Source organism: Cyberlindnera jadinii (genome assembly GCF_001661405.1).
Source record: "Cyberlindnera jadinii NRRL Y-1542 unplaced genomic scaffold CYBJAscaffold_2, whole genome shotgun sequence".
NCBI classification, from domain to species: Eukaryota; Fungi; Ascomycota; class Saccharomycetes; order Phaffomycetales; family Wickerhamomycetaceae; genus Williopsis; species Williopsis jadinii.
In genome coordinates this window covers 305661-325958 of record NW_017963653.1, presented here as the reverse complement: position 1 = coordinate 325958, position 20298 = coordinate 305661, and the positions used below count along the sequence as shown (strand labels likewise).

The window sequence follows — 20298 nt, the reverse complement described above, 5'->3', positions numbered from 1 at the left end:
TCACAACTGCGTACCACGCACACACGCGCGCGCTTGTCGCCAGAGGTACTTTTTCTCGGATCGACACTCTCTGTCCCGTGTAGTAAAGTTTATCACTCTGGGCAGAAAGGCACCGCACGCTGTCGCGCGCGCGTAGAGCGGCCGGTTGGGCTCGCTTGTAGAGGCCACGCTTGTAAGTTCAAAACACCAACGGTCCCACAGAAACACACCCAGGCTGAGTTGGGAGAGGGCGCTAGACCAGAGGTTGCTGAAAGAGTGTGGATAATCTTGAGAAGATGGCGATGCGTACGAGAGATATGACGATGGACATCGCGGCCAAGCATGTTGAGTTGTTGTTGTGGAGCTCTGATCCGTTGTTTGATGGGTTCCCCAACAAGCTGGTAAGAACGACACTGGACAATACGGTCCAGGACGTGAAGGAAGTGATCTCGCAGAGGTCATTTGAGCTGACACAGCAGAAGAATTTCAACCCTTCTGCGTTGAACCTTTACTACAAGCACAATGAGCTCTCGCGATTCAAGGTTTGGGCCCAGTGTATTGACTTATCTGACCCGCTGATACGAATCAGGGTAGAGTTTGTCCATGAGAAATTGGCTGTGCGTGAGATGGTGCCATCGATGGTTGACATTGGCATCCGTACAAGTACTGGCAGAGTCTTACAGATGAGGAAACTCATGTCCGTTACTGTTAAGGAGTTGAAGTGTGCACTCGTTGACTATCTTCATCTTGAGAGTCTTTTCGATATCACGTCGTTTGAGTACAACGGCGGTGTCAAAATTGAGGATGATAGCGTCACATTACACGACCTTTTACAGCAGGATACTGTTCCCTTTGGTCTTTTGAACTTTTATGCGACGGTCACTGGTGATTTCACAGTGAGACTTATGTCCCCAAGAGAGGGCGTACTACGGACGAATGAAATGAGCGTTAACCTTGATACAACAATATTCACCGTTAAGAAGTACATTTTGGATATGTACGCTGGGCTGACGCCAGACTTCACAACCAGTGAGATCAAGATTTTGTACTTTGGTCGTATATTGGAAGATGATACAAGGATAAGAAACATCAGCACTCCCAATACAATTGCTACGATGACTCTACACTTTATTATCCAAGAGCCAGATCACTCGAATGAGCACACAGGCTTCTGGAAGGATTTACAGAGAGGTAAGATCTTTGATTTCTATCCAAAGGAACCAAATCCAAACTTTATGGTTGAACATCAGAGAATCAAGAGGTTGAGAGAACAGTTCAAGAACAATACAGATAAAGAGGAATTTTTCCCACAGGAGGAAGCATTGGAAAACCTGGAACATTCAACTTTTATCAACCGGGACAACTTCAGAAACGTTGGAATATCTTCGCCATCGTACTCTGAACTGTCTAGCACTCAAAATGCCCATTCCAACAACAGTACAGACGAGCATCTGCCAGCTGAAGACACGACTAATGAGCTCATCGGTACAACGGATAGTACTGATTCATTGGAACAAACTTTGTTTGGATACGAATTCACTGTTAATGATACGCATCAACAGGTGAAGCTATCCACTGACGAGGTCATTGTCAACAACTCCGATCCATCAAATCCATACATTATGGTTTCTTCAGCTGGTATGAAGAAATTGGCTGAACTAGGCATCTCAATCGTTGTTCCAAATGTTGTACAAACTGTCCTTAGGGAAGAACTTGCAGAAGATGACAACCATCTTGCTGATGCGAACAACGAGCATGCTAATCGGGGTCAATTGAACAATATACACATTAGATTATTCGAGAGAATCAGAGATAATCTTGAACCGATCGGTGCATTTGCAGCAAACACGTTAATTTTTGTGATGTTCTACCGTGCATTGATCTCACCATTGGAAGATAGTGACTATATCTATCTAATTCATACTGTTGTTGCAATTGCGTACCTTTTCACACATCAACCAATACGTGAGTTCTTTACACAATTCATACACAATGGATCCCCACACGTTCGCAACCTGACCCAGAGGGCAACCAGATTACTGCATCAATTGGGATGGTCCAGGGTCACAAACGGTGCGACACGTCTCGTGGAGCAGGCTATAGAATTGGAGAATTCACAAAGACTACCAAGGTATCTACAATATATTTATCCCTTCGCGCTGAGTGTGTTTTTATGTCTCGTCACCCTCGTACCTTCTGGACACACCTTGACCAATAGGTTAATCAAGGAGAAGAAACAACGGGAAGATGAACTTCTTGCGAGGGCTGCAGATGCTGAGAGAGCTGAAGAGCACTCACAAACAGGTGAGCTGGGAGAATAAAGACGTGTATATAGGACGTTGGGCTAACACTCCAATCTGTACAATCTACATTTGATATGATGTGGACTAGCTGTAAAACTGTGGCTTTCCCCAACAGCTCAGTAGGGGGAGCAGCTGAGTTCCCGCGCCCGTGGCCTCCTGCGCCAAAGCACACGGGGCAGAACGTTGCCTATAAAATTACATCATCATGAACTCTGAACCAAGTCGGCAAATGGATCGCATACTGTGAAGTACGCATCCCAAGACGAACCCTGTGCTTGAACCGATGCCAGAGAGTTGGAATTCAGTGGCAACCCGGGCAGTGTGCGATTTTACAGGGAAGTGTCTGTGGGTGGTTCTAGGTGGATCAGAAGAGAATACTAGCGACGGGAGATAGGACTAATGCGCGCATGCACATGGTTAGTTCCGTCACGTCTTCTCCTGGTGTCGTTCGCTTTAGCGTGTAATAACATAGCCATTATATTGTTCCTGAGAGAACAGCCAAGGCAGTCTACAGTGCCTGTCGTTGCGGTTACACCCAATATCCGTTCAAAGTACCCTCCCTCTACGAATACTTCTGATAAACTCTCTTCGCATGCACCTAATTAGGCCCTTCTCCAGCCTATTCGCGATAGGCGTTGATTAATCATTTTGGCCATGGCGAGTCCCAGACCACAGAGTGCAGTTGGAAACACTACAACGGTAGAAAGCTGGGTGTGAAACCATATCATATTAATTGCCATTTCCGCGTGAAGTAGCACACCGTACAAGGCCAATTGCCTTCCTACAATCCCCTCTGTACTAAACACCCGTATTTTCTGTGTGTCTCTCCCGGTCGCCTTTTCAGTCGTAAACGCTTCCAAGGCTCCCTTACCCTAATTTCCCCCTGGGCTTATTTTCTCTCGTTCTTACAGATGTGATTTTTGTCAGCTGTAGCCCGTCCAGAACGTTCGCTGTGTCGCTTTGGGCGGGCCTTTTTTGGGCAATGGGAAATTTAGAGATCGCGTAACGTCACAACTTGCACAGGCACAGGTATATAAACCCCGGCGTGTCCCAGTTTTAAGAAATATCTACCCCTTCCTTTTTTTCTCTTTCCTTTCGATTTCTTCTAAACTCTATAGATCTCTTATCTCTATACACTTATAAATTATACCACAATGGTCGCCCAAGTTCAAAAGCCAGCTCCAAAGTTCACCAAGACCGCCGTCGTTGACGGTTTGTTCGAGGAGGTTTCCCTTGACAAATACCTTGCCGAGGGTAAGTGGGTTGTTTTGGCCTTCATCCCATTGGCTTTCACCTTTGTCTGTCCAACTGAGATCATTGCCTACTCCGAGGCTGCTAAGAAGTTTGCTGAGAAGGGTGCTCAAATCTTGTTTGCTTCTACCGACTCTGAGTACTCCCTCTTGGCCTGGACCAACGTTGCCAGAAAGGATGGTGGTTTGGGTCCAGTCGACATCCCATTGGTTGCCGACACCAACCACTCCCTTTCTAAGGACTACGGTGTCTTGATCGAGGAAGCTGGTGTTGCCTTGAGAGGTATCTTCATCATCGATCCAAAGGGTAACGTTAGACAATCCACCATCAACGATTTGCCAGTCGGTAGAAACGTTGAGGAGACCTACAGATTGTTGGAGGCCTTCCAATGGACCGAGGAGAACGGTGAGGTTTTGCCATGTAACTGGACTCCAGGTCAGTTGACCATCAAGCCAGAGGTTGAGGCTTCCAAGCAATACTTCGAGGAGGCCAACAAGTAAACTCAATTGCTTTATCTTCTATAAAATCTATACAGTGGAATTGAGAATACGTTTTCGCTTGATGTGAAATAATCAATCTTGTAGCCTACTCAATTGCGTTTTATATACCTCTGCGGTTAAACTATGTCAGCGTTGAATTGGTTCGATGTGACGGGGACCTGAGAACGCACTTAATTCCGTTTTGGGTTACTTTTTCCGATCATTTAGGCCAGAAACAGAAAACACCGTTACCCGGCCCTTTCACAATTGCTTACATAATATCATGGCCCGTAACGTATCGGAAGCACACACAAACTGCCTAATACTCTCGATACACGCAAACAAGATCAACCATTAAGACGCTTTTTCAGAGATTCTGCCACTTTAACAGAATGAGTAAGGCTGCTCAGACACTTATCTACTTCTCAAGGTTTGTGGTGAACGATCAGGTATGACAACTCTCCATCATTGGATTCGTTCAAAGTCGATTTAATACTGACAGTTGATCACTCACGTAAGGTGTTTTTCGTAAGTATACATGCCAATGCCTCATGACGTATTTATCGAGCCCATCTAACAGAAGGATGATACTTAGAGGTCCAAGTATTCATACGCACTTGTCAATCTGAAACCTATCGTCGCAGGCCATGTAAGTGGAATTTGTTCTGTTCTTCAAAAGACTTTATACATTGACTAATACCCTTCCCCCTCTTCGAATAGGTTCTAGTGGTTCCCCTGCGAGTCGTTGAAAGGTTAAAAGACCTGACCGACGAAGAGAGCATTGACTATATACGTACGATTCAGACGGTACACAAGTTCATAGAGAAGATCTATAAGGCAGATTCGTTGAACATTGCCATTCAAGATGGCCCGGAAGCTGGGCAGAGCATTCCTCATTTACATACGCATATCATTCCAAGGCATAGAGCCAATAACATGGGCGATGAAGTCTATGAGCGGATGGACTCCTCCGAGTACGACGTTGAGGATGGACTGAAGCAGTTCTACCAGCGCAAGAATCTAAAGAGGCTGGATAAATATGTCGTGAAGCCGGATGATGAAAGGTACGAAAGAACTACACAGGATATGCACAATGAAGCCAAATGGCTAGCACAAGAGTTTGAAAAGTACTCTAAAGGACAGTAGCGTATGCATATATACCGCCATCCTCTTATTTATTGTTATATACATCAGTGACTTTCCCCTTTCAAGCGGAAGTCATATCACATTACATCAACATACATCGAGTGCTCTTGTTCTAGCTGTTGATTTGTCATTTATGTACAGAACTCTCCTATTTACATGCTTCTTCATGTATAGCGACACCATGAGAGAAAATCTCAAGCCATAGCATCCTCGTGAGCATATCTCTCTTGTCTCTTCTCAGCGGCGAGTCTCGCAACTCTTTCTTTTCTCTTTCTTTCACCGCCGTAGAAACTCTTCTTACCCACTTGCGTGGCCTTAACCTCCTCGCCCTGTCTCAACTTCTCAACCTGTCTAAGAATATATCTTCTTTGCTGCACATCGATGCCTTTGTCCTTTAGATCCCTGCCACTGGTGTGGAACAGGCTCTCCCAATCTGGGAAGTGTTCTTCGTGTTCTATACAGTTACGCCCGATCGTTGTAAGGAAAGCCTTCACATCCGGAATCTTATCCGTAGGATGTGGAACTGCACTTTTCGTAGAGTAGCAAGCACGTGCAATACACTGAGATGAGAGTAGAAGCCTTCTGCTGAACATCTTTTGACGATGGCTGAGCTGTGTTTACTTTCGTTGTTTAAGCCTTCTTCAACATCTCAACGCAGTTTTGCTCATCCATTTTTTTCCTTCATCTTCAACCACAAAAACGACATTGAGAGTGTGCTGTCCCTACCGGTTATATCTGGAGAGAAATTTCCCGCTTCAACTTCTTCGAAAAGTAAACAAAACAAACAACATTGCAAAGGGTTTTACCATCTGAGCGGCAAGGATCAGTGATGAGTTACACGGCGAGACTGTCAAGCGTCTCCGCGACAATCAATGCATATCACTACCACTCGATATTTGGTGATGTCTGCTCTACACGGTTTCAGAAGTTGGCAAGGTTCTTGTTCACATCATCGTGGGTTCTGTGCATTGTGCTGGCGATACCCACCTCGAAGAGCTGGTTTTGGACATTTATGCCTTTAAGGGCGGGCGGTATAGCGCTGGGTCTGTTCCTGGTGACGTGTTTGAGGAAGAACAACCTCCACGTTGATTTTTTGGGCTATAAGACTCTGGCAAGTCAGGTTGTCGGGCAGTTGCTGAATAAAAAGTTCATTTGGACATTGATCATCTATATGATCTCAGCAACTCTGTTCTTTAGCATTGTGTTCCAAGACCTGACGGCTATACCAATTACAACCTCCTCGAGAATTCACCAATATCCTCCATTGAACGATCAGTTTGTGTTTTATTGGTTCTTCTCCTTTTATGCCTCTTTAATATACAGTCTACAACACGCGGTGTTCGACAAAGATCGTTTGATCTTCACATACGGTAACTTCCATACTCATCCAAAGAACACCATTGCTGCTAAACTGCCCCAAGTCATCTCAAACACAATCATCTTTTCTCTCTTCACCACCATCACGGCACCCTTGGTCTACCTCCTTGTTAGATCGTACATCATTGACGTTGTGCTCTTCATCTTGGGATTCTTTCTCCCTTTCAACCAAAACCAGCCTTCCTACAACGTCACACTTGGCCTTTTCTTCAAGACGTTGTTCTTTGCGTTGGTTCTCTTTGCCAGTTGGGAGATGACAAACATGGCATTCAACGCATATCTATCAATCGGTTGTTTACACCGTGGTCATGCAATTTCAGAATTATCAGCAGACCCGTTGGGTACACTCATTGAAGGCTTGAAATCTGATAAGCTTTTTACCAAAATGACAGCTTTCCAAGAGTTGGCTTACATTGCAAAAAGTGATGATTCTGATGCTAGATTGGCAATATACAACAGAAATAACAAGAGGGAGTTTCTATGGGGTGAAATATTACAAGAATGCGAAAAGACTATCAGGGTAAATAACATCAACGTGAACAACACTCTTGTGAAGGAACCGGAAAAACGCATTGTCAAACCAAGAAGAAATTCTAGAGATCAGCACATCTTTGGCCGTGATTACTATTCAATCGAAAATGAATTCAAAGATAGTGATCTATATGTCAAGCCTCTAAGATCAGAATCTTCTGGATTTTTTGACAATAGCACAATAGCAGAGATTATAACTCATTTGAAGAAGGTGTGGAAGACCTCAAAAGACTATTACCATCTTTTCATCATATCTGGGTTTGGTATACCATTTAGACACAGCGTTCTTCGCGAGACAGAAAGAATATGTCCAGTACCGGTAACTGTGGGGAATGCAATCATTGCAGTCTCATTATTGACGACTCACGCATATGACGAGGATAAGAAGGGAACAGTTTCTTCCACGGTTGCGGATGTAATGAATATCTTGGAACAATCCGTGTCGTCCTGTGGCCGCTTCGCACAGAATCCACCAGAAGACCTTGTCGATAGAGATGAAGATAACTTGATTTCAGTACTACATGATCTTTCGATGAATGCCTTCTTTGAAGTTACCATGAAGTACTCTGAGGTGTTAAAAGACGTGACACTCCCAAGTAATGTATTGCGTCTTGTCAACTGGACATTTGAAACAGCTTCTGACGAGCATGAATATTGATGCATGGTTTTATTTATACAGACCTACGCTAACTCCAATCTACAAGGACAACAAATGTTACAACCAATAAATAAATCTCTGTATTTTGATGTTGCTAATTGTACGTTTATAATTGTTTAGTTAGGTGAATCTTTCCCTGTTTTTGATTTGGTTGATGGATCTATATCCAACAAAACCGGTTTAAGAACTTGTTCGTCAAAGCTCTGGAACCATTTGGATCTGTCGTCCGATGTGATAATATTCTGTACTGTACTGACCAGACCTGGTCCATTGGCGTCATTAGGCACCAATGGTGGGATATCGTCAAGGTTGGTAGCATCGTCATCAACCAGGAGATCTTCTTGGCTTGCACTGTTAAAGTTGGGGCTCTGTCTTGAGCGAGAACCTGTGTTATCTGAATATGGTCTGGAGAATTGCCTGTTTGAAAGCACCGATGATGTAGTGACGATCTTTGGTGCCTCAATATCGAACTCATCGTCACTATCATCCTCCGCGACACAACCTGTTCTGATGTTCAAAACCTCCAACATTCCAGCAGTGGTACCACCAAAGAGAATCACCGTAAGAACAACGACAACCAAGACTGTAGCCAGTAGAGTTGATTTGAACTCTCCCTGAATACCCATAGCAAGAGCAACACCAACAGCACCCCTCAATCCTGCCCAGAATATCATCATTTGATATTGATAAGGTATTTCATCTGCTGCTCCTGGGTTTCCAGAACGTTTTCTATGAACCCAATTCGTCAATCTTGAGAGTGGGAAGACGGCTGCCCAACGGGATAAGCAGATGGAGATTGTCGTAACGATAATAAGCATTGGTTTATAGACGAGCTCCACTTCCGTGAACAATGCCAGGCCCAAGTAGACAAAGATGAAATTTTCTGACAAACGGGCCAAGAGCTGGAAGATGTATTTAGTAGCAATCTGCGTTCTTCTTGACATGTTGTAGTAGGCGTAGTGCTTCAAAGTGATACCGCAGAAAAGCAGAGACACGATACCAGACATGTGACAACCATTGGAGAAGAAGTACGACTCATACGCAATCAACAGGACGAGGCATGATTCGATCTGTGGGTATCTTCTGATGTGCGTATGTTTCAGCATCAAAGCAACAATTATTCCAATGAGGACACCTATAAGCAAGGAGATCGTGAAGATCATGAGGAACAGTCCCACACCTTCAAAGAATGAGCTGAAGTGTGCCTCCTTGTCGTGGAACTTTTGGCAAGTTTCAAACATGACGATGGAGATGGCATCGTTCAACAGGGACTCGCCGAAGATGATTGTATACAGCTTCGGATCAACTTTGTAAGCGTTGAATATAGACAAGATTGTAACAGGGTCAGTGGCAGATAGTGTTGCGCCCACGGACAAGGCATCGACAAAGGAGATGTTGATGCTCTCCAAACCGAGAGAGGTCCAGACGTAGAGAATCACACCTAAGACACACGCACTGATGAAGGTTCCAGGAATGGCAAACATCAGGATGGTCCCCAGATTCCTAAAGAAATTCGCCTGGTGCAGCTCATACCCACTGTTGAGAATAATTGGTGGCAGCAGCACGTTGAAGAAGTAACTCGAGTTGAAAGTAACAGTGTCCTGGATATAGTGACCGGGAAGCACACGGATGATCAAGCCAACAATCATACCGTAGAAGATCGACAGCACTGTTTCATGGACAGCTTGAATCCTCTTCTGCTGTAAGAAGTAAGAGCTGAACAGTGCCATGATGAGCAGCACTAGCAAGATGAAGAGCGCCCACGATGAAAAGATCTCCTCTGTAACAGGATTGGACTCGTCCAATTCATCGCTATCTGGGATAGTCACATCGGGAATCTCATTCTCATCATCGGAAAGGGCTCTCTTCAAGAGCTGTTTACCAGCAAATAACAACAGACTGGACATGTCCTATATCACTCTCAAGCACACGCGGGTTCTGTCTATATGTCTCTCTGTCTCTATTTGTCTCTTCAGCCAAATGGCAGTGCTAATTCCAGATTTGAAGTACCGGTTTACTGATTCTTGTAGCAGTAGCTCAGTTCCAATTGACCCAATGGTATGTGTCAGTGTTCTGCTTATTCTCCTTTTCCTTCTTGTTCCAAAGCCAGTGGATCAGAAGTGTTTGATCTATGAGATTGAGACGTCTGTTATCAATGTGCTCTCTGGTGGAAGATTTGGGAAATGTCCCAGAAATTTGTGTGTGTCCCCTTGGGCGCAGGGCCAATTCCAGCAACAACCGGACATTTTCAGCACAGGTTTCATACAACGGTTTGGGCCAAAGGTAGGGGCCAATTGAAGTGGATTTGTGGTATAACTACGGCACTGAGGTGGAGTGCTATGGTTTTTACGGATATTTATCCATTTGGGGATAAGATAATGGGCTAAGCATTGATGAGGTTGCGATGGTGACCACCACGTCTGGTGCCTTGGGAAACGGGTGTGTCCCTACCGCTGTTTCGAAAAAGAACGCTAAAACGAAAACGAAAACGTAAACGAAAACGAAAACAAGAACGAAAACAGAAACGAAAAGGAGACAACAAAAACGAAAATGAAACGCGAGCGCATGTGTTTTTTTTCTTCTCATCGACAGCGATGTGTATGTTTTTTTTTTTTGCTTTTTCGATTGGTTCCTTTAATACTTGTTTCTTTTTTTAGTTCCTTCCCAACTGTTTTGTTGACTCAATCACTCAACTTACAAGCCGTTGTATAAACATGTCACGTATGTTGAACCGTTTGTGTGAGTGCATCCAGTTCATTCTCTGTGTCTATGTGTCTTCTGGCCGCCCATCTGTGTGTGGGCAATGAATACTATGAAGAAGATACAGATTCAATTCATCAGATACAAAGATATACACGCACGCTCCGCTCCCCTATTCCACAATAACACACGTGTACTAACTCACAAACAGACCGTCCAATTGTTGTTTCAGGTCCATCTGGTGCTGGTAAATCTACCTTGCTGAAGAGACTGTTCAAAGAGTACCCAGACAGATTTGGATTCTCAGTGTCGAACACCACGCGTCAGCCGAGACCAGGTGAGGTTGACGGCAAGGATTACCACTTTGTCAGTGTCGACGAGTTTAAGAAGTTGATAGATGAGAATGCCTTCATCGAATGGGCCCAGTTCTCCGGTAACTATTACGGTACAACGGTTAAAGCAGTTCAAGACGTTGCCAAGTTGGGTAGGGTTTGTATATTGGATATCGATATGCAAGGTGTGAAATCCGTTAAGAACACGGATCTTAACGCAAGATACTTGTTCTTGTCGCCTCCATCGATTGAGATCTTGAGACAGAGATTAGAAGGTAGAGGTACGGAGACACAGGACTCCTTGGAGAAGAGAATTGGCGCTGCATCTGCAGAGATGGAATACGCAAAGAGTGGCGCCCACGATCAAATCATCATCAACGACGACCTTGAAAAGGCTTATAAAGAGTTGAAGGACTTCATCCTCCAAGAATGAACACAAGTTTAGAACAGTTTCAACGAGTAAACGTTTGAACAATCACACCTTAATCGTAAAAACGCCTAGTATTTTCATCGTTTAAGTAAATCCAATGGATCCTTCGTCTTAGAGCATAACTCCATCATCAGTTTGTATTCAACAAGCTGCTTTTGTTCATCGACAATGTTCTTCTTGGCCCGTTTCCGTTGACGAACATTCGGTAAACCTGGTGAACTCGACAGGCAACTGGACATCCTTCTTGTCTGTTTCCGTGGTGTGATCAACTCCACAGTGGTGTTGATTCTAACCTTCTTCGCCAAGCCCCCAGCTTTCATAGAGCTTGGAGTTTTCATAATCCCTCTATTCATACTGGAGTCTCTGGTCTCACGGGAAGCACTTTTGTCAAAGACAATGGAATCTCTAATACGCTCTGACATATGATGAAACGCACGGTTTTCCCTTGCCTTCACAAGACGTAGGTTACATGGACTGGCACTATCAAAGCTCTGGCTCTTAAACGATTCAAACAGCCGTTCCTGTTCATCGCACGAAATACCAGATGGACTCGAACTAGCATGCGATTGAAACCTGAACAAAGGCGTGGAATAGTCGTTTGGTCTCTTGTTCAATGGCGTTCTAAGAGGAGTTTTGGGAGGAGTTGTGGCTGTCAAATTACTCGTAATAGGGGACCCCAAGAGCGGATTAATAGGTGTAGAAGTGGATCGTGGCGGCTGTTCAAACTCACAGAGTTGAATCGACGTACTTGGCGGTTGTGATATTTCCACAGCGGTGTCGCCTATCGACGATGAATCAAGAATTGCTCTCAATGGCTGTGTGGTGATCAGCGATAATAGCGATGGTTTCACAGGCGCTGGCTGTCTCATCACTGCACGATATTCTGGAGAGTTGGTCTTTACCGGTGACGGAGTCCTCTTACATGGAGATACTTGTCTCACAGTCAGTCCAATATCATTTAGAGAAAACATATCCAGCGGGTTGTCATCGTTAACAAATGGATCATCGTCACCATCATGATCGGCGTTATCAACAGCCTGCTCATGCCCACAAGAGCTGTACGACGTATCGCTCAATATGTCTTTGAAAAAGAAGGCGGTAAAAGTCAGTTTGCCAGGTTCATCGGAGCTTGAGTACAGCAATCGGTGTCTTTGTTACCTTGGAAGAAGTCTCTGTATACAGCAAATCTGTGCTTCTTCGTGTAAAACATTGCTGTTGCTGTTGTTGCTGTTGTTGCTGTTGTCGCAGTTGTTGTTGTTGTTGTTGTTGTTGTTGTTGTTGTTGTTGTTGTTGTTGTTGTCTCTTAATGGAGTTTTGTGTGGAGTGTTTACAAACGAAGAAAAATAAAACAAAAGTTTGGCTTTTCCTGCTCACCATCGACAGGTCTAAACTAGCAGGACCATACATAGAAAAGATAGACAAAAGGAATGAGCCAACAGATCATTCAACCCTCCACTGCTACAAGAACCGCGCTGAAACCAGGGTACAACCCTTCCCTTGGTCCTATCCAACTACCGTCTTCATATACATCACAGGTGTCAAAAGCAAAGACCATCTACGACAATTCCTTATCGCGTCGTACGCCAGAGGTCAACATTGCTTCCCTTTCCTTCCTATTCAGTGGTATTGTCCAATACGTACAGAGTAGCTCAAAGGGTGTTAAGGAACTGGAGGCCAAGTTGAATGCTTTAGGGTACGGTGTCGGTACGAAATTCCTCGAGTTGATTACACTAAGGGATGGGAAGAACGCCAAAAGGGAGACAAAAGTCATTGAGATATTACAATTCATACATACGCAGCTATGGAAGACGTTATTTGGCAAGGTTGCAGACGAATTGGAGAAGAGTTCTGACTCGGATCAGGAATGTAAGTAGCACTGACAAACTTCCCCTGTGAGAAATCGATACTAACTATCGCCCTCCTCCTCGCCCCTGATAGACATGATAACTGATAATCTACCACTTATATCCCAGTTCATCTCAGTACCAAAGGAATTTGGACAGTTGAACGTGGGTGCCTTCACCGCAGGTATCATTGAGGGCATATTGGATGCAGCTTATTTCCAAGCAGAAGTTAGTGCACACACTGTCGAGCAAGAAGGCTTCCCACTAAGAACCGTATTCCTCGTCAAGTTTGACCGTGCAGTCATTGAAAGAGAAGCCGTTAGGTTTAGTAAATAACATATACATTCTTCTTATGACATCTCTGTAGAATGCCATCATCCATCTACGTCGTGTTTTGGAGAAAGTGGTGTGCCCAATGGTCAAAATGACCGTGAGAAGGGCTCAGAAAAAAAGCAGGCCGTCGAAATGGAGAAAAGACGATGGACGACGAACAAAATTCTTCGACGGAATACGACGAGGACAAAATACAACACAGTCATAACCTCGAGTATTTTTCTGTATATCCATCTATTTGCATCCAGCCATGGCTATAACAATTCGAAAGGCGACGATCAATGACGTCCAAGCTATGCAAAATGCCAACTTGCACAACCTTCCGGAGAACTACCAGCTCAAGTACTACATGTATCACATCTTATCATGGCCTGAAGCTTCATTTGTTGCTACTACAACTGATTTGCCAGACCATGTTTACACCAAAGACGTCAAAGGTGATCCAGCATATGTTGCTGCTGGAGAGAAAGTTGTCGGTTACGTTTTAGCCAAGATGGATGACGACCCAGATTCACAAGACAAAACACCACATGGTCATATCACTTCTCTTTCCGTCATGAGAACGTACAGAAGACAAGGTATTGCTGAGAAGCTCATGAGACAAGCTCTCTTTGCATTGACCGAGACTTTCCAGTCTGAATACGTCAGTTTACACGTGAGAAAGAGTAATAGAGCAGCGCTGCACCTCTATAGAGACACTTTACAATTTGAAGTTTTAAGCATTGAAAAGAGTTATTACGCCGACGGTGAAGATGCGTACTCCATGAAGAAGGTACTCAAAGTGCAAGACCTATTGCCAAGCAGCTTTCAAAAGTCTGAAGTTGTGGATGATTTGGATAAGGACCTGCTAGAAGGACTGGAAGAATAAAAGACATGTACTCATCGCTCCTAGGGGGTAAATACATCTACAGTCACCCCTCAAAAGTTGTAATAGGTGTAGCCACTGTAGTCAGCTAACTCCTACTCGTCGGAATTGGGGATGTACTAACCATGTTCTATCTACAGTCATTAGCATAAGAGAGAGAAAGTATATTATACGCAAGGTATGAATTGATCATCCACATACAACACTGAGATGCATTAGTACTCATTTTCCACAAAGTCTCGAAACGATGACATTATAAAACCCCAAAAGAAGTACAAATTGTCAGAAATAAAAGTAAGGTAGCGTGGTTTTTTCCACATCGACAAAAAGTCTCGAGCCAAATGCACTCAAGTCATCATTTAAATAAAAATTGTACTTCCTCGGTCTTATACAAGGGCCATCTGTTTCACATATCAAATCACTTACACTTTACTCAACTCTTGTCACGAGCATTGGAGTCGCTTTGCTTAACGAGTGTAAATAAGAAGAGAAAGAAGAAAAGTTTTCGATAGTCAAAGTTTTTTTTTCCTCGTTTTGTGTTTTTCTTGGGCGAAAAAAAAAAGCCCAAGGACACAAAAAGGAATCGTGGCTCTACCGAAAACAGCGGGTTGGTTAGTTAGGGCAAACAAGCCCTACATCGATTAGTCTAATCTACTGGACTTGACAGTATGTTCATTGGTTCTTGCGGTAGCTCACTTTATCCACCTTCACCTCGCCGTTGATATATGTGTAGATGTATAGCGTGATGACGGAGCCTTGGATGTCAAGCAGCGTGAACGATGGGATTATATCGTTATCCTCATCTTCTTCGTCACTACCATCTTTGTCTGATTCGATTGCCTTATCCTCCACTTTTTTCACACCTTGTTCTTCTTTCTCCTCCTCCTTGTTTTCAGGCTCAGCTGTTTCGGACGGCTCAGTCGTCTCCTTTGATCCGTCTTCACCTTTAGAGTCTTCATATGCCTCGATGGTATCCTCCTTCACAACATCACTTTGTGATTCTTCAACTCCGTCAATTTCAGGCCATTCAGTTGTGAATGCGCCAGTAGCACTTCCTGGGTTCACAAAGAACTTCCCTTCCAAAGTGTAAGCTTCGACCTTATGTGTTGCTCCCCATATCAACACATCAACGTTCATCTGTCTTGCCGTTATCAGTAAACTCAGCGGATCCCCTCTTGGAACTATGGTGTAGCCATTGGTGAACCCAATCTTCAAGGATCCATGTGTAATCACCAGGGATAGTGGTAGAGTAGAGTTATCATCAAATTCTCCCTTCACAATTTGGAAATCTGGTGATAGACTCTTAAGGAACTCAAGGGTAGATGGTGATGAAGTCGCATTGCCTAAGCATAACACCTGGGAGATTTTTCCTGGCACTAATAGCTTTTTGAACTGATAGATGGAAGCATATTAGTATAACGTTTTTAAAACAAAATAACAACACAAGAATAAAATGAAAGGTACAACTCACTTTTGCCGGTAGGTCCTGTTTGAGGGTGTCAGTACTGTGAAACGAAACGATTGTCTTCTGAGATGCCACAACACCAAAGACTTACAATTGCCCTATCTGGAATGTGTAAATCGCCAATAGCTAAGATAAGCATGACACTGGTACTTAAAATAACTGGAAACAACAAGCGTTGTGGAAATTCAGAGCCAGAGGAATACGATTATCATATAAAAGCGATCGGAAAGTGAGCTGGAGGAATGTAATAGAAGTGGGAGGGGGGGTACACATGGTGTCCAGGTTTTTCAAGATCCGTTAACAGGGCTCAGAACGCATATCACGTGACTTATTTTTGGTAGGCGCAAGACCAACGCGACGGTGTGCATAATTTATGCGTTGATCTTTTGAACTTGATAATTGAAGACTTTGAATTGGATATTACTGGAAGTTTTCCTTGTTGGATACGCCATTCACGCTCTTTTTTGCTTTTGGAGTTGTTTCTAGTCTCTGTTAAGATGCCCTCAAAGTAGCTCAATGAGTCAGCTACAAGCAGGGGCCATTCCGTGCGTTCTGGACACTCACTTATATGTTCCCATGTCCTCAAACTACCATAGGACTGCTTTTTGTACCACTCACAAATGGTGAAAACTACACAAAGATGATATGATTTCGATTGATGATTCAATAGTTTTCTAAACTATTCATGGAATTCATTTCCTACCTTTTAGCGGAAACTCGTAAGCTGGCTGTTTAGGGTGTTCATTTTACTACTGCACTTTGCTAGTTGCTATTCCCATGTATTTTACAGGAAAAGAAGAAGATTCTTCCACTATTTGGCAAGGACTGAGAGCTTCATATTGTGATACTGGTGATTCTATGAGCAAGAATGGCAGTTCAGATGATGTTGATACAGCTCATGTGCCAATAGATAAATGTCGCCACCATGGTATCTTCAGAAGGGGAAGTTTTGTTCATCACACGTCACATACTTGGAGGTCTACTGTGCCTAAAAGCACGTATCATAGTCTCAAAACCAAATTCAAGTTTCCTTTTCATGAATTGGCTCTTTCAAAGGAGAAAGCTTTGTCCAACGATGTGGTACACCAATCAGCATCGAAAGGTATTACTGTCAAGCTTTTAACTTCGATAAGCAGTGAAGAAATACCTGCTTACAGACATACTTCTGTTGCTAATTCTATTTTGGAGGTGACTAAGGAGGTCGATATGATGACAGCTTTGTCAACAACGTCGAGAAAGAGAGGTGCGACCCCAGAACTTGAGTGTAGAGGAGAGCAAACTATTGAATCTAGTATCCAGTTTAAGAAAAGGAAAAGGGCTATGATTAAGTCATGGTTCAGATGGAAACCCCAAAGTACTGAGCATAAAACGGCCCTTGGTGAACGAAGCACTAATTTGACATACACACCATTCTTCCACCTCAGTTGTGATGCCGATAGTAACACCAATGATGACCTTTTGGACGGCACAACTGAAACGTGTTGTCCACATATCAACTATAACAATGCAACCACCAGGATCTCGGTGCCAACAGCAATTTCCTCCAGGGAGTATGATGAGTTTACAAGAATCGAATATCCACAGGTGAATACCTGGAGCTTTGAGCGTCTTCAAGAACTTCAAAAGGTTATGTATGAATTCCCAAAGTTGTCGTTTTCTAGTGAAATAAACCTGGACAATGATATCAGTAACTTGGAAGAGGAGGCTGGACAATCTACAAATACCAGTGGATCGTCTATTGATCTCAACATTGAGTGTGATCCATATGATACCTTCGTAAAGAGTGGACCTCAGCAACAAAACATTGGTGGTAAGGTTCTTAAAGGGAATCATCAAGCTGTTGGAGTGGATACTGAGGTAGATAAGAATGTGCATGACAGTTGTTCTCGAGATATTCCCAACTACCACATTACTAAGGGCTCAGAACAAGTTGTTCAGTCATCCTCACACATATGTAATAATCTTGCTCCTACGATGCTTTGGGAAACTCATAACCAGCCTATGGATAACCAAATGTTTTATGAAGAGTTGAAAGAACCGATATACAGTCACGATGAATATTGTCAGCAACCGCATGTCTGCAAAATTGATGAAACAGGTAAGCCTCCTGAAAGTGATAGCAACACCAGCGTGGGTTCTGTTAACAGCTATGAACCTGTTACAATATTAGTCCCCACAATAAGAGAGGATAGGTACATGATATCTGGCTTGAAAACCAGTATACTTGAAGGAGAAAGGATCAAAAGTATCTATCACCCTCACGACGATTGTCTCTCCGATGATGAGAACAAACCGTACAATATTCAGGACCCAAGATTCTTTGGAGTCGAGCTACAGGACAAGTCTGGAAGCAAAATCTTGCAGGAACCGCAAAGGTTGTATTCGAGAATTAAATTTGATGACTTTTCAGAGGTTGTATTTTACAATGGTTCCGGAACTTTGAGGCAAACCACTGAAGAAAGTCCAGTTAAGTTAGCGCTGCAGACTTTGAGAAGCTCAATGGCTTTCAATCATCATCATGAACCATCCAAGTCTGTGCTCCCGAAAGAACACGCAGATAACAAGTTGGGCAGTCCAGAGTATGTTGTTCATGAGCCTTTCAACGTAATCGGAGAACCTTCTACATTTAACAAGTCCAACTTGTCCATGTCCTCTTTGAAGACACATCCAAAGTCAATTTTGAAATCCAAAGTGAACGAGCGTTGCCGGGATGAGTCCATCAAACTGAGCGAGTGCGACTCCATCAACGTGGTTGAGTTCATGAAGGTCTTCAATGAAAGAGAACAAGTCAGAATGGATGCACTTGACGATTTAGGAGATCAAAGAGAGAGACAGGTTATGCTCTACTATCAGAATGTTACCAAGTGAACTAAATGAGAACAGATGATTACGTGAGATAGACACCTTTTAGATACTCTCTTGTTGAATACAACGATGCTACACCTATATTCTCTAAGGCCTCGGTCGTAATGTGAAAGGGCGAACGGCTTTAGCCTGAATGTATCGTAGTGGTGCATGATGTCCATATCCCATAGGACTGTCTGAGGTGTCAGCTGTCCGGAAGAACTATTCCGAAGCCCACGGTACAACAAGGCTTGGGCCATTCTTTATGAACCGAACAGATGAAGTGAAGTAGCAGTTAGTCGTAGTTGATGATTGCGGACCGCTTACTCGCACCTCGAGCTTTGAGACATATCGGATTTTGATCACCCATACAATCAAGCTCAGTGTTTTGAACAGAGGGCACGATTGTCCGTTAATCACGCAAATTTGAGTCACTGAAATCATACTGGTGGGGGTTATGCTGCGATCTGTGTCGCACCATTTATGAAGATCTCTCCTTGAAGTATCACAGCCACCCCGAAAGATGCTGCTATAAGTTCTCAAGCTCCCTCACAAGAAACACTATAGGCACCAGTTGGAGAAGTACACACCTGCTTATATGCACAAAAGATCCGGAATCCGCTAGGTTTAGGAGTTCGTGGGGAGAATGTTCGCTCAGTAGCGCTGGTTTGAGACCCAATCGAAGGTTTCCCACACCTCTAGAGGGTTAGAGCCATACATCAAGGGAGCTACCTTGCTCTCTTGTACACCCCTGTTGGTAGGTATGCAGCACTGGCCTGACTGACGCTTTCCAGGTCGACTCGCCAGCTGGCTGCAGAATTTACACCCACACTGCGACCGTGTGGAGAACCATGTGGAGTATAAAACGTGGTGTTATTGTCCATATCATCAACAATGGTTATGTCTGTCCTATGACAGTTTGATACGGTCTAATTCTTCTTACACATACTTACACGATGTCCAGAGTTGCTCTAGTTACAGGTGCCGCCAGAGGTATTGGTAAAGGTATTTCACTTCAGCTTGCACGTGATGGTTACGACGTTGCCATTACTGATCTTTCATTCCAGAAGGAATTGGCGTTGCAAACAGTAAAGGAGATTGAGGCTCTTGGTCGCAAGTCCTTCTTCATTGAAGCTGATTCTTCTAAGAAAGAGGACTTGGCCAACGCAGTCAATTTGACTCATAAGGAATTGGGTAACTTCAATACTCTTGTTAACAACGCAGGTGCTGCCTCCATCGCGCCATTGGTTGATGTCAAGGCTGCTGATGTTGAAAAGCTGTGCAAGATTAACATCGGTGGTGTCCTGTTCGGTATCCAAGCTGCTGCTGAGAAGTTCCAGGAGCTGGATCAGCCTGGTAAGATCATCAATGCTTGTTCAATCGCTGGTCATCAAGCCTTCCCTATGCTTGGTCTGTACTCTGCTACCAAGTTTGCCGTTAGAGGTTTGACCCAAGTTGCAGCAAAGGAACTTGCTTCGAAGAAGATCACAGTTAATTCGTACTGTCCAGGTATTGTTCTCACTCCAATGTGGGATCTCATTGATGAAAAGATGGGTGAATACACTGGTGCACCAAAGGGTGAGACTTTGAAGAAGTACATTGAAGGGATCGCTCTTGGTAGAGGCTCCGAGCCACAGGATGTTGCAAACTTGGTCAGTTTCCTTGCCTCTGAGAAAGCCGATTACATCACTGGTCAATCCATTCTTGTTGACGGTGGTATTGTCTACAATTGATAGAATGAATAGTTCTATAAGTACTGAA

At 43.8% G+C, this 20298-nt stretch overlaps 14 protein-coding genes across 14 annotated transcripts; 10 read left to right on the top strand and 4 right to left on the bottom strand.

The window, feature by feature from the left end:
- The first annotated feature begins 143 nt into the window (after nt 1-143).
- Nucleotides 144-2691, top strand: CYBJADRAFT_165997 (uncharacterized protein). Its single transcript, XM_020214306.1, has one exon. It carries the CDS (start codon nt 276-278, stop codon nt 2298-2300), a length of 2025 nt encoding a protein of 674 aa, XP_020072281.1. The 5' UTR covers nt 144-275; the 3' UTR covers nt 2301-2691.
- A 704-nt stretch (nt 2692-3395) lies between these two features.
- On the top strand, nt 3396-4372 carry CYBJADRAFT_165996 (peroxiredoxin). Its single transcript, XM_020214305.1, has one exon. It carries the CDS (start codon nt 3437-3439, stop codon nt 4031-4033), a length of 597 nt encoding a protein of 198 aa, XP_020072280.1. The 5' UTR covers nt 3396-3436; the 3' UTR covers nt 4034-4372.
- On the top strand, nt 4365-5275 carry HNT2 (bis(5'-adenosyl)-triphosphatase). Its single transcript, XM_020214304.1, has 4 exons — nt 4365-4461; nt 4532-4540; nt 4608-4661; nt 4733-5275. The coding sequence occupies exons 1-4, from the start codon at nt 4405-4407 to the stop codon at nt 5156-5158; spliced, it is 546 nt and encodes a 181-aa protein (XP_020072279.1). The 5' UTR covers nt 4365-4404; the 3' UTR covers nt 5159-5275.
- FYV4 (mitochondrial 37S ribosomal protein mS41) lies at nt 5251-5793 on the bottom strand. The gene has a single exon (XM_020214303.1). It carries the CDS (start codon nt 5749-5751, stop codon nt 5353-5355), a length of 399 nt encoding a protein of 132 aa, XP_020072278.1. The 5' UTR covers nt 5752-5793; the 3' UTR covers nt 5251-5352.
- A 161-nt stretch (nt 5794-5954) lies between these two features.
- Nucleotides 5955-7792, top strand: NDC1 (Ndc1p). The gene has a single exon (XM_020214302.1). The coding sequence runs from the start codon at nt 5988-5990 to the stop codon at nt 7722-7724; it is 1737 nt and encodes a 578-aa protein (XP_020072277.1). The 5' UTR covers nt 5955-5987; the 3' UTR covers nt 7725-7792.
- Nucleotides 7793-7797: 5 nt separating this feature from the next.
- NHX1 (bifunctional K:H/Na:H antiporter NHX1) lies at nt 7798-10060 on the bottom strand. The gene has a single exon (XM_020214301.1). The coding sequence runs from the start codon at nt 9629-9631 to the stop codon at nt 7841-7843; it is 1791 nt and encodes a 596-aa protein (XP_020072276.1). The 5' UTR covers nt 9632-10060; the 3' UTR covers nt 7798-7840.
- A 245-nt stretch (nt 10061-10305) lies between these two features.
- Nucleotides 10306-11435, top strand: GUK1 (guanylate kinase). Its single transcript, XM_020214300.1, has 2 exons — nt 10306-10445; nt 10636-11435. The coding sequence occupies exons 1-2, from the start codon at nt 10439-10441 to the stop codon at nt 11187-11189; spliced, it is 561 nt and encodes a 186-aa protein (XP_020072275.1). The 5' UTR covers nt 10306-10438; the 3' UTR covers nt 11190-11435.
- On the bottom strand, nt 11264-12396 carry CYBJADRAFT_171171 (uncharacterized protein; the record flags this gene model as incomplete). Its single annotated transcript, XM_020216192.1, has 2 exons — nt 11264-12267; nt 12345-12396. The coding sequence occupies 2 exons, from the start codon at nt 12394-12396 to the stop codon at nt 11264-11266; spliced, it is 1056 nt and encodes a 351-aa protein (XP_020072274.1).
- Nucleotides 12397-12564: 168 nt separating this feature from the next.
- CYBJADRAFT_42599 (trafficking protein particle complex subunit 5) lies at nt 12565-13177 on the top strand. The gene has a single exon (XM_020217698.1). The coding sequence runs from the start codon at nt 12614-12616 to the stop codon at nt 13058-13060; it is 447 nt and encodes a 148-aa protein (XP_020072273.1). The 5' UTR covers nt 12565-12613; the 3' UTR covers nt 13061-13177.
- Nucleotides 12667-13427, top strand: CYBJADRAFT_135425 (transport protein particle component). Its single transcript, XM_020213131.1, has 2 exons — nt 12667-13052; nt 13125-13427. Exon 2 carries the CDS (start codon nt 13127-13129, stop codon nt 13364-13366), a length of 240 nt encoding a protein of 79 aa, XP_020072272.1. The 5' UTR covers nt 12667-13052; nt 13125-13126; the 3' UTR covers nt 13367-13427.
- Nucleotides 13428-13528: 101 nt separating this feature from the next.
- Nucleotides 13529-14337, top strand: ARD1 (peptide alpha-N-acetyltransferase complex A subunit ARD1). The gene has a single exon (XM_020214299.1). The coding sequence runs from the start codon at nt 13614-13616 to the stop codon at nt 14229-14231; it is 618 nt and encodes a 205-aa protein (XP_020072271.1). The 5' UTR covers nt 13529-13613; the 3' UTR covers nt 14232-14337.
- A 563-nt stretch (nt 14338-14900) lies between these two features.
- VPS29 (retromer subunit VPS29) lies at nt 14901-15915 on the bottom strand (the record flags this gene model as incomplete). The annotated part of the gene is made up of 3 exons (XM_020213274.1): nt 15785-15915; nt 15700-15714; nt 14901-15620 (listed from the first exon to the last, which is right to left on the bottom strand). Exons 1-3 carry the CDS (start codon nt 15830-15832, stop codon nt 14901-14903), a joined length of 783 nt encoding a protein of 260 aa, XP_020072270.1. The 5' UTR covers nt 15833-15915.
- Nucleotides 15916-16470: 555 nt separating this feature from the next.
- On the top strand, nt 16471-18561 carry CYBJADRAFT_160677 (uncharacterized protein; the record flags this gene model as incomplete). Its single annotated transcript, XM_020213549.1, has 1 exon — nt 16471-18561. One exon carries the CDS (start codon nt 16471-16473, stop codon nt 18559-18561), a length of 2091 nt encoding a protein of 696 aa, XP_020072269.1.
- A 932-nt stretch (nt 18562-19493) lies between these two features.
- On the top strand, nt 19494-20270 carry CYBJADRAFT_123822 (acetoin reductase; the record flags this gene model as incomplete). The annotated part of the gene is made up of 1 exon (XM_020212503.1): nt 19494-20270. One exon carries the CDS (start codon nt 19494-19496, stop codon nt 20268-20270), a length of 777 nt encoding a protein of 258 aa, XP_020072268.1.
- Between the last annotated feature and the right edge of the window lie 28 nt (nt 20271-20298).